General features: G+C 42.5%; 1 protein-coding gene across 1 annotated transcript in view; it reads left to right on the forward strand.

The window, feature by feature from the left end:
* Window positions 1–12,837, forward strand: part of gli3 (GLI family zinc finger 3) — a 153,757-nt gene that overhangs the window by 14,976 nt on the left and 125,944 nt on the right. Inside the window, exon 2 of the mRNA XM_066676325.1 lies at window positions 11,262–11,439. Coding sequence (XP_066532422.1) covers window positions 11,304–11,439 — 136 coding nt within the window. The 5' untranslated portion in view covers window positions 11,262–11,303. The remainder of the gene's footprint in view (window positions 1–11,261; window positions 11,440–12,837) is intronic.

Consider the following 12,837-nt stretch of genomic DNA (forward strand, 5'->3'; position numbering starts at 1 on the left):
TTTCTTCAGCTGATATTACTCACCAGATGATGTGTGCATGGAGCTGACAGGTAAAGTCAAGTGAAGATGCTCTCATTTTGGCTGTTTCTGTGACTGAGAACTGGAATCTCTCTACTTTTATGCATATCGACTTATCTCAGCAGGGGCATATCTCTATCTGAGTGGTGTCTTACAGCTGTGTGTGTGTGCTTCTTTGTGGGCGCGTGTGAGTTCGTCTCTGTGTGTGGGTGTGTGGTGATGTCGATCCCTCTGGGCTGGGTGATGATGGTGATGATGAAGATAATGAGGATGAGGAGCTGCTGAAGCGCCTGTGTTGAGGGTGGAAGAACGTCTGAGATGTAGCCTTCGCCTCTTGGCAAGTGCTCTGGCACGTGTGTGTGTGTGTGTCCCTTTGTAAACGTGTGTTTGCATTGGGATCTTTCAGCTCTTGAGTGTGTGTGCGCGTGCGTGAGAGTGTGCGTGTGGGGAGACAGAGAGTTCTTGGAAGTTTCTAGAAGTCCCTCAGAGCCTGCCTCCCTGGTGTGTTTGATCCTTACCTCTCTCTCGCTCTCTCTCTCTCTCTCTCTCTCTCTCTCTCTCTCTGTCATATTTCTACAACTCTATTTACAGTCGTTCTGACTCATATGAATACATACACACTCATGCATAAGTTTGGAGGCATACGGATGTGCCGTTTTCATGAGTGTGTAAAAAGAGGAGGATTCTGGGAGGTGTTTACACAAACACTGTGAGGTGTACACTAACTCAGGCTGGATTTCCATTCAAAATGTTCACTAATGTTCAGCCCCATAAAGAAATATCTGCAGAAAAAAAATACGAAATGAGTCGTTTTTGCATCCACTGCACTTTTGCGAATAAACTTCAGATGACGTAGGCTCCTGTGATGGTGGCGACACCTAAACTAGGAAGATGGATAGATCTGAGTGGGTTTTTACTGGAATCAGAATACTTTTTACAGTCTTTTAATATTTAATTAATGTAATGTTTATTTGTTGGGGCGCCTATGTCGTCCAGAGCTTATTGTTGATGTTTGGAGAGGGAAGGGTGCCACGTGGCCAGTAGTTCTGAAACAGATGACACTCATTTGCGCATTAGCGATAGTCTGACTTGTCCACCTCATTTGTGTGTAAAACACTTTTGGATGTATTTGCGAATATTGGGCCTTTTCCATTCAAGAGCCTAAAAAAAAACATAGCGTTTTGTCACACATATCTGACACAAGACTGACTTAGGGAGTACTCACACAAGGCAATGTGTACCAAGCCCAGCCACATACCAAAATTCAGTACCAGGGCATGGTACACTGAATCAGGACTTAGGTTGGACTCATTGTGAGCACTAACCGTGCCAGGGCACGGAGCGTGAGCATGATGTCAGTTTTCCGATACTCTCTGTAAACACCCTTAGCAGCAAAGAGATCACTCCGTTCTACTCATAGTAGTGCAGGGTTTGCTGGGAGTGTTTTTGCCCCTGTAAAAATCTTCTTTTACATATGATTAAAGGAAAATTCCCTGCGCAGCGTAACCAGTAAATCTGGTAAAAGGTAAGGTGTGAGACTGTCGAGAGTCACCGCAGACAAAACGAATCCAAATAAGCTGTAAAGTAGAATCCAGACGCTCAACGTGCTGTGCAAATGCACCTATTTTCAAAATAAAAGCCACATTCTGATGATGTAAGTGTGCACGAGTTCGGAACATTACACACTGTGAGCGCAGGCCAGCGGGGGAGTGGGGGGGGACTGTAATTTGGCACGGTACGTTTCAGTAAGAGTACAACCTTATATGCTTTAAAGTGACACAGACAAGCCCACAGTTACTTTATACTAAGGCGGGCCTGATCAATTATAATCAATATCGGGCCGTCAGTATTGACATGTCACAAATGTATTGGTGTCGCTGTGCATTTAATTTGGGAATGCTTCTGATAATTAATGATACACCTCTTTTGTGAAGGACCTTGTTCATTTGTGAGATTATAGTGACTTTATGCACACGCCCCATACTTTGTAGAGACCAGTAAACCAGGAAATTGTCCCAGCTAGTTTTCCTCTTCCCATCACACAGACACTCCAGGCATTTTGGGTCCCCTGTTATGAATTTCATGGTTTCTTGAGACAGTGGTGAATATTTAAAGAGGCTCTGGTTTCTGTACACATAAATGTTGATTATTATTAAGCACCCACCCGACTTTATTAAGCACGGGTTCAGAAATGCTCAACAAAATACAGGTTTCATCTGTGTTAGTTTTCATAAAAACTCTTTTAAAGTGCAAACCGTCTGTCTGTCTGCCTCAGACTCCAGCTGCAGTGTGTTATCTGCACACACACACACACACACACACACACGTTAGCCTCCCTTGTTGTAGCTAAATCTCTAGCGCTGCAACACTCACTGCTCTTGGAAACTTTTCGGCGAGGATGGCTCAGAGCCCACCTGATAAAAAAAGTGAATGGACACAGGAACGAAAAACTGAACGGAGCGAAAAGATGGGGGATGAATAAAAAAAAATGTTAGAATGCCTCTGGAATGTATGACTCAATAGTTTTTGGAAGCAGGCCCACCTCGGTCAGGAAGTGGGCTATAAAAGTTACTCCTGCATTCTTTGCTTTTTTCATTTTCCCTGCCTCTCTCTCTCTCTCTCTCTCTCTCTCTCTCTCTCTCTCTCTCTCTCTCTCTCTCTTCTCTCTCTCTCTCTCTCTCTCTCTCTCTCTCTCTCTCTCCCTCTCACACACACACACACACAAACTCCCTACCTCACTCCCTTCGTTTTTGCTGCCCTTCTTCCTTTCCACACTCTCTCCATCTCTCCTCCCTTCTGCTTCCACTGAGGACGGCGTCCAAACTCCTGGATAACTTCATCTGTCCTGCTTCTAAAAGCAGACTCATCCCCCGCTCCCCTCCCTCCCTCTTTATCTCTGTTTATTCTAAAACTAATACGCTCCCTTCGCTTGACCCTCTACCTCTGCTCTCAGCCTTCCTTCATCCATCTTGCCTTCTGAATGTGTTTGTGCTGCTCCTTTATTTTGCATTCATCCCCCTATCTCTTTCTCTTTTTTTTTGTCTCTCCCTCCCCCCACCATTTTTTTTCAGCAACGTGGCTGCGCACTGCAGGATGACTTCATCTAGTCTAATTTCTGGCCTGTAATAAGCTCTAAATGGCAAAGCCGCCAGGGTCTGTTGAAGAATTAATAAGAGCCAATAAAGTGTGCCTGTGGGGGCTGCGGGCTGTCTTTAAGTAAACATTATGACTCCTCCAGGGGGTTGCATAGAGGGGGTTTGGGGGCTGGGTGGGGGTCCGAGCTTTGGCTTGATGAATCGTCCTGAAGCTGTGGGACGGGTAATTTGCTCCCTGATTCTGCACCAGTGGGGCTAATAGGGCCTCTACGCTTCATCTGTCTGATTGGATAAGTAAGCAAATATGTGTGTGTTATGCATGCTCAATAGCGTTGCATATATACACTGTGGTTTATTTGTTTTGTTTGTGTGTGTAACTGTGTTAACACGTCTCCCAGGCTTGCTAAGAAAGAGAGACGCTGAGACAAAAGAAAACCCTACACTACATTCCAAAAGTATGAATGAAGTCACTAATTATTGGACCAAATTCTATTGTGGAACACGATAGCCGTCCAAAACAAACTGCAGAACTAAGTCAGAACTATTTAGACTGAAAAGAACAACAAGGTCTCCGATGGAAAATGGTCCAGAGACAAAAGATCTGTCAGCATTCAGACTCCTGTGGGGATGAACTTGGCTGCTCAATCTGCAAAGCACGTCCCGCCAGTCAAAATAGATCTCTGGAAGAACTAACAAAAGCTTGAAAAGCTATAAACTCTTAAAAACTGAAAGATTCTAATGATACCTGAGCGTGACATTCAGTTCTATAGGACGTCCTTACCTTTACCTTTCTGTAATTAGAAGCTTCTTTGAACTAGTCCAAGGTTCTTCACACTCACATGTGATTTTAATATTTGTTGTTATCATGGGTCCATATATTTCTATGTCAGAAAATCTTTATAAAATATAGCTCTGTGGTTAATCTCTAAGTGGTTAATATTGCTCTTGAACTTTGACCTGTAGTGTATATCCTACGATGCTAAGAAGTCTTGTTAAAGAGTAATAAATGAGGGTGGCTGGAGAGAGAGGGAACTGTGACTACACTGTGGTGTCCAGCACCTGTTGGGAGTCTTTGAGGCGTCTGCTTTTGACAAGCGGATGTAGTGTGAGCCTCTAGGGAGACAAGCAGGAGACCTCTTTTTAAACCATACTAGGCCTGCCACAGCCCTGTGCTTGATCCCAGTCAGCGCAAACAGTGTGTGGGTATGTGTGTGTGTGTGTGTGTGTGTGTGAGGGAGACACAGTTTTTCATCAGCAAAGAAATTCCTCCCTTCTCTCATCAGCTCCCTGGGGTGCCCTCACACAGTAGATCTCCACACACACACACACACACAGCCCCCCATCTCCCTTTGGACTTTCAGACACAATGTCTGTCATACAGACTTGAAGAGGGGACTTGACGCTGATGCGCACAAGGCATACACACTCCTGTTTGTTCTAGAGCCCAGTGGAACACCTCAACACTGGATCTAGTGTAAAAGGCCAAGGGTAGACTGGCCTAGTGTAAAAGCCAATGTAATAGTGTAGGCAGTAGTTCATTTAGATCAGACAACAAGCCTTCCCTGCACACAGTCTGTGCTTGTGGATCACATCAGGACCCTCTGATCGCTCTTTTTTTTTCCAGCAAAAGATATTGGATTCTTGGAAGCTTGATTCTCTCCAGCGAACCGGCCCACGTTTCCACCAGTTTAGATGGGAACCAAGGAAACCAGAGGGGGCGTTGTGGGGTTGGTCCGTTCCAGCGTCTCTGTGGCTGAATACAGCGCCAGCACCAGAGCCGTAGATAAACAGACAGAGTCATGACAGGGTCGTTGTTTATTCTTTGTTTACAGCAGGTTCAGATCACAATGAGATTTGATACATGTGTGTAAATGAGTCATCCTGCCGAGCTCATGAACAGTGGAGTAAAGTAGCCAACGAGCCTCGTGTTGCGCTAAACCCAAACACAAACAAACAGAGCACATTCTTGTTTTTTCCCTGTTATTTATTTAAATAACATGCTATAAATGATGATATCCAGCTCCACTGGAAAACTGTACTTTATTTGAGGCTCTGTGCTCTTTCTGGAGTTTCTTTAGATGGACACAAATACGGATGACCTTACAGTCCGCCCTGAGGAGCCAACTCTTTTTTGGATCCAGCTAGAAATGGATTTTTCTAGTTTGTGAACTATGCAGGTGGAGACGCACCAAATGGTTCCAATTATGTTTGTGAAAGAAACCATTCCGGTTCCTCATTGGTGGAAAAGCATTATGACTGACTTTTTAATATACAGCTACAGGGTTAACATAGCTAACAAATAATGGAAGCTTATGTGCTACCAATTAGGTCTATGCAGATGGTGGTGTGCCTAACTTGACTTGCTTCAAACTCCAGTAAACTTGCTTATATGGTTTCTATCTCTACAGGGCATACAGTTTCCATATAAATATGGAAAGTATGCTACATCAAATCAAAATGCTACCGTTTTTAGCTATGCAAAGAAATCCCTGTGTGTACCTGTGTCCAGTGGACATTTCACAATTAATTTGAGGGTTTCAAGTTTTAACTTATTTCTTCCTTTTTGTTTGAGAGAAGATAAAAGCACTTAGTGGTGCATTTGGAAAACAAGTCCAAATATGAGCTTTTGCGAGAGTGTGATATATACAACTCAGAGGGGAAAAAAACGACAAAACCTTATCGCCTAGTGCTCAACGTTTTCCGAGTCTGTCCTTTCCCCTTTCTGCTCCTCCTTGTGAAGCGGCTTATGAAGCAACTCAAAGCAGAACAAACAGGCAAACAACAGCTCTAATAAGCCAAGGAGCGGGTGCTCGCTAGAGGTTCCTTATTGTCATGCTGCTTTTCTTCTGCTCTTATCTAGCAAGCAGCGGGCGCTAAAGAGGGGCCGTGTAAGCATTAAGATTACATCGTCCTGCGTTTGTTACCCAGGAATGGTAGACGCGCTGGGCTTATTCTGCGGTAAAAGCGCCTCGTTGCTCTTTTCTGCTCTGTGTCCCTGTTCCACAGAGGGAGAATGAGAGAAGGAGAGAGAAAGCGAGAGAGAGAGAGAGAGAGGGGGGGGGAGTGGAAGAAAAAAGAACATATCAGAGAGAGAGCGAGAGAGAGGCTAATCGTATTACCGCCCCACACCGCACTCACCGGTGGGACGGCAACGCCTGCATCATTCGTCCTTGAAACATCCACCTCCTTCTCACTCTCATCAAGTCTGATTGATACCCTGTATAAATCCATGTAAATCCATAGTTCCGGAGTCTACCCGTAATCATAGGACACAAGGGAGCTGGACGGGGCGTCAAATACTCACCCAGACCCCTCTTGCAAATGCGAACATTAATAAAATTGTGGTACAGTCCAAATCTTGTATTTCTTCTCTGTACAGTTTCTACTACAACGCGGGGGGAGAAATATTTAAACAGCTATTTCTGGCCCTAATTTCTTGCCCCATGGTGTGCTACCATTATGTAGTACTCTATATACCGTGGGTCAATGCCAGTGTCTCATATTTGGACTTTCCTTTTTCTTAGTAACTATTTTAATGCTCTTTCCAATCTCTGCCCTCTATTCCCTCTGTTTCTAAAACTTTTACTGTCTTTCTGAAGGTCTTCCTCTTGCTCTTTCTCTCACCTCTTGGTTTTCTCTGTTCTCTTTCCCTTCTTGTTTTTTTCTTCTTCTCCTAGATACTCAGAATCTCTCTGGTGAGGTGCAGTGGTGTTGATAGGTGTCAGATAAAGGATTTGGGAACGAGCTGATGTAATGATGATGAATGCAGTGCTGTTTGCCTCCTCTCTTGAGAAGGAATCAGGAGAACAGAGCTTGGTTGTAAAAACGAACCCAAAACGTTGTATCCAAGCCATTACTCAGGACCTCCCTACTCTCATCTGGTGCTGGACCCTTTAGACAACTGGCACTTATCAAATATTTTTTAATTTATATTTTATTTTTCCCCCATTTATTTATTACGTTTTTTTTTGCCAGATCTGTACTCCATATCCAGGTCATATTGACATATTAATATATATTTACTGATGTTGTATATGCATTCTAAACAAATAACGCAATGTTCATGCTTTTGTAATGTCTTTAAAAGCACACAAAGTAGCCAAGTCCTAAATCTCAAGATCGATTTTCTTTATAAAAGCTCAAAGCATCCTCCAAAAAACAGTCCTTTTTTTCCAGAAAGAATAAAATAATTAATTACAAAAGCCTTCACACATAATGATGAAGATGGATACCTTAAGAAACAGAAGGTTGATTATTTTTTTTATCACAACATGCTTAGCAGTCCAAAGTTGATTCTGTTTTTTGACTTTGATGTCCCATTTGCCACTGACTTTCAACTCCTTGCTTTTGTCACCAGAGCGTATAATTTATGTTAAATTGATTTGCCTAATGTGCTTAAAATAAGAATCTTTTTTTTTTCTTGGGTGCAGTCTGAATTGTGGTATTTTAAACCTGGTTAATCGGCTCTTTTTTTTTCTGTGAGTAAGGATTACGGCCGGCGCACATAAAGAGAACACCCTTCCAGTCTCTCTCACCGCTAATTGGGTGTGGGACTCCATCAGAGAGGGGAATAAACATTAATATGAAAAATTTACATTTATTTTGGGCACCAACAGCCACCAAACAGAGGTTTTAAATGCTGTCTATTGTGTGCAGCTTAGTGGTATTTGAATAGCAGGCTATTGTTCGGTGGCTTCATTTAAGAGCCATAAGCTCGTCTCCTCTGTTCTCCACCCTTCACGCTGAACAGGCCTTAATGGGCGTTGTGTCATCGTCGACCTACACACTTCCAAGTACACCTGGAATTGATCTTCAAGTTCAGGGGGCATGAGGAAGAGTCTTGTCTGTTTGCAAACACTTGGAAGTCACAGTCATCACCTACAATGACAATAACATGGTGTACATTCAATATGTTTCTGTCTCATAGCCCTTTGAAGCAAGTTAATGTTAGAACAGTGGCCTCATGTGGAAAGAAAGACAAGAGAGAAGTCTAAAATGGAGCCACAAATCAATCAATGTAGACTGTAAATAGATTTGTAAATTGAATATTCACTGACAATGTCATTTAAATCACTGTAACAGTTCAAATGGATTATGATTTTTTTTTTAAGTTTGGTAATGACTGCTGACCCAACAAGTGAAATCCATCGCGTTTTGGACAGTAAATGCATTTGTAATAATATAAACAGTTCAAATACTTGTACAATACAGAACAGTACTATACAAATAGCAATAAACCAATTGTGGGAGTTAAAAGTATAACACAGTGTAAATAAAGGGGTGAAGGTGTAGTAGAGGACACTGAGGAAGAAGAGAGGGATTCTCTGCTTGAACACCTGTGGGATTAGGTGGCGGTGGTCAGGGGTCAGGGAGGCTTAAGGGGGAAAAGGTCCTGGTCTTAATTGGGCTGTCTGCCGGCCCGAGAGCACAAAGGGAAGCGCTTGCCACGCTCGAGTGGACGGGAGCAGCGAATATTTGCTTTTCCAAAGGAATGTTTATACCCGTGATCTCTCTCTCTCTCTCTCTCTCTCTCTCTCTCTCTCTCTCTCTATCTATCTATCTCTTTCAACATGCACCTCTTTTTACCCCTCGCCCCTTGTCTCCTATCCTAAAACTTGAGCTTAGCTTCCCTCTCTTTCCTTCTTTCTTTTTTCCCCCCACTTTCCGGATCACTGAGGGATTGAAAAGGAGGTAGAAAACCAGGGGTTCAAACACACACAGAGAAATGTGTCCATGTGTCAGAAGGCCAGTCAATAACAGGCATAAAGAACTCCCTCTCTCTCTCTCTCCCTCTCTCTCTCTCTCTCTCTCTCTCTCTCTCTCTCTCTCTGTGTCTCTGTGTGTGTATGTGTGTGTGTGTCTCTCCTACCTCCTTTACCGAGTCTGAGCGGACAGAACTGCTGGATGGTGTGTAATGTGAAAGCGATGGGGCTGACTTTGGGGCTCTATTCCTCTGATCTCCCCCTCCCCTCCCACTCCCTTTCTCACCGACAGCCTGTCAGCTCTGGAGTGCCTCCACATCCACCGCTACCTCTCACCATCAGACCAAAGCCGGCCGGCTGTGTGCTTCTAGCCAGGGTCACAATCGATCTTTAGCCTGTGAACTCGCCCCAGCTAGCGGCTACAGCGTTTTGGTTTCTGCTGTTGAACCTTAAAAGTGTTGTAGTTCTCTCTTTTTTAAACGCAGTTACATTACACTACGGCTTGTGTGTAAATGTATTTACCTTGAATCACATTCTGCGACAGCTGACTATTCCTTTTGTTCATTTTCTATATAAACCAGTGGTGCTCCAAAAATTAAGTTGAGCATTTATTTTTTTGAAGATCAGGACTGTGCCATAATACCTCCATCACAAAAAAGTCTCTTCCTCTTCCTGTGTATCTTTTGTAACCTTTTATATCCATCTATGCCATGCATTAGGTTTTTTTACATAATTCAAAAGCACCAACAGCACTTAACTTTATAATCTGACAGAAATGAATGGATCAAGAGAATGTTATTTTTCCCCAGTGAGTTAAATTCAACAGTGAAATTGTAACTGAAATTTAAAATGTACAGAAGTGTATTCTCTGTAAAGTCTGTGTAATAATTTTCAACAAAATGTAATTTGACGAAAGGAGCCTTTATTTAAGGACCAGTAATTCTAAGGTTTGAGAGACTTAAAGAGCCCTAAACACTGATTGGGTTACTTAGAATGTGCTCTTTTAGTTATTTACTTTGAGCGCTGAGGAGTGAGCCGATGCAGAATATTGACTGATGTGCCTGTATTCATATGGGTGCGATTAAGGGAAGAAGTTGAGTTTAATGTGTTTTTGATTGGTTTTGTGGAGGGGGATTATTGGGTTGTTGTTTTTCTTTTTTCATGTCAGTAAACCAGGATTGCTTGCAGATGTTTTTGGAGGAGAAAGGACTGTTCAAAATCTTAAGGCTGAGAGAAAAAAAGAAAAACCTAAATAAACAAAGCCTAGTGCATTTGTCTGTAACCCCTTTTTATAAAACATAGTTACACCCCTTCTCTTGGGACTCAAGCCCTTATAACTTCAATAGCCACGTTGTAAGAACAAGCCAGCTACTACTTCACTCCCCTCATAAATTTTTGTCAAAGATGTTGAAAACAATTAAACGTGCTGTTAGGTAGACTGCTTTTACATGTGTAAGTCACACAGATGCAGACTAAATATCTCAGCCCGTTCAATTTAAATTACAGAGAGGGAGAGAGAGAGAGAGAGAGAGAGAGAGAGAGAGAGAGAGCAGAATCTCTGGTATAATGGAGCCCAAGAGCTTTAATTATTTGCATTCCTTTAATATCTAACAGCATCTGGGTATTTCCTTATGGCCACTTGGCACTGCTCTAAAAAAACCCTTCAGCTTTTCAGTGGGAAACTTTCAAATATTTCCCTCGACTTGTTGCATTAAAAAGTAATCCTAGTCCAACTGAGGACTGTCCTCTCTATTCATACAGACCCCTAGCGACATTTTAAATTCTCTCTTGGAAAAGGTTTTGGCTGAATTCCTAGCTGGTTGGCAAATCTGTAACCGAGTCAGAAAGAATCTTCTCTTTTTTTGTGGGCCCCCGAATGGAGCTCTGTGGAACCCCTCTCGCTCTCTCTCTCTCTCGCGAACAGTCTGCTTGGCTGAACCCAAAAGAACCAGAGAGCCAGAGAAAGAGCTTTAACTAAAACAAGCGTTTTACAGCGAGGAGGAGAAAATGGCCCCAGCACTCCGATATTCCCAAAAGGAGCTTCAAACAAACCTTCATTTCAGGCGGGTGTGAGTTTCTCACTCTCTGAAGTATCCCCGTAAGGTTTTGCCTTTGTGTGTGTATTTTTTTTTTTTTTAGAGTAGTGATGGAGAGGTTTGGTATACAGAGCCTGTACCCACCTGCAATCTCCTCCCTCCAATGTGTAACTAGTCCTGAAACCTCAAACTTTATTTTGCATCTGTTGAAAGTCCAAACTCTCTCTAGAAGGCACTTTCTACAGGCCAGTAGCTTTTGATACTAATATTTCTAAGGCATTTTCTGAAGAAGTTAGGTGTGCAATATTGTGAGATCGTTACTGAATTTCTAACATTCTACATTTACTCAGATATGTTGCTGGTTACTTTAAAACTTTGACCTCTGATCTCTTCCCTTTTGGAACCAACAGGTGTCCCAGGTTAGATGAGGCACTGAGGAATGCGCAGTTGCCATGGAAACCCAATCCCAGGCCAGTTCTGCAGCAGAGAAGAAGAAGAGAGTGGAGACCATCGTGGCGACCAAAAGCTCTTCCTCGAGCCGAGCCGACATCAGTGAGAAGGCCGTTGCGTCCAGTACCACTTCCAATGGTACGCCTCACGTCCAAACTCTAACACAGCTAACAGAGTGTTTGTTCATTAACAGTAGCTGTTTGAAGATCAGAATTACAGTAGATTTCACTAACTTTTCTCCATTTTCCATGACACAAATGTGTCTTCCAAAGCCAGAACCACACGACTGAGAATGTTTTGAGATTACGTTTGTGATTTATGACTTCAGAGACTTGGTAGATCCTTCCTTTAATCATTTTTATTTGTGTGCAATATATATATGAGGCAAACATCTGCTGTGAAAAATGTCTGGTCTCATCTGTTTATGTTTGTTTTAAATTATACTAGTGACTTAAGACTAAATTCAGTGGTTCAAGTCTTAAAAGTCTATTGTAATCTAGGCTTAAATTTAATTTCATTTTGGAAAACTGGGCCTTAATGTTTGGCCCTGATCTTAATCCTGACATTTATCATTGCGCCAATGTATTGATATATCACCCCTCACAAGCTCCTGTTGATTCTAGCCAATGACTGTAAACTACAGTCATTGATTCCAACATATAAACTCCTGTGCCGCTGACTTTGTGAGAGACTGCTTCAGTCTAGACACAGCTGAAGCCTCATAAAGTTGTGTACTTTCCATTCAGTGACCTGTTTTGGCCAATGACCATTTCCCCTGGATTCTAACGCTGTTTGTGTTCAATAGTAACTAGTTTCTGAATGCTTGTAGTACTTTAGAAAATGTTCATGAGTAAACATAGAGTCTAACTTAGAACCTGGTACTTCATACACCTTTCTGCAAAAACCATACAGACCATTCTGACCATACAGATCTGACCTGTTGTAGAGTCCACTCTCTGTTGTCTTTAAATTAGTTCCTAGTTCTAGTGAATCTCTTATTGGCATTTTGTACTTTGACTGAATTTACAGAAACTGTGTTGTTTTCCAATCTATATATTGTCTTTCTGACATCAGTACAGCTTTTCAACTAGTGCTGTGCAGAAAAGTGTGTGTGTGTGTGTTTGTGTGTGTGTAGTATTGCTTTATGAGTTTGTGTGTTTGTTGATATGTGGTCTGGGTTGCGCTCCATTCCATATGAGAGCCTCTGGTGAAATGGCAGGAAGTCAGGAAGAGACTTTGCTTGATTTTTTTCAAATGGAAAGACTCCTAAACAATCTTAGGGACTCTCTCTCTCTCTCTCTCTCTCTCTCTCTCTCTCTCTCTCCTCTTGCTCGTTCCCAGATGGCCTGCACTCTTTCATTAATTAGAGGTGAGGTTGGGGGTGGGGAGGGGGAGTTTGAAGAGTTTTCCTGTTGCTGAAAAGCATGGATGCAATTTGGCTTTAGTAATTGCATATTTTTCTCTGTAGCAGGAGGCTAATTACTCTGCTCAGCAACATAAGGTTTGTCTTGGAAAGTTGAGTAATCATCTGGACTG

Source organism: Hoplias malabaricus, chromosome 1, assembly GCF_029633855.1.
Source record: "Hoplias malabaricus isolate fHopMal1 chromosome 1, fHopMal1.hap1, whole genome shotgun sequence".
Classification (NCBI taxonomy): Eukaryota; Metazoa; Chordata; class Actinopteri; order Characiformes; family Erythrinidae; genus Hoplias; species Hoplias malabaricus.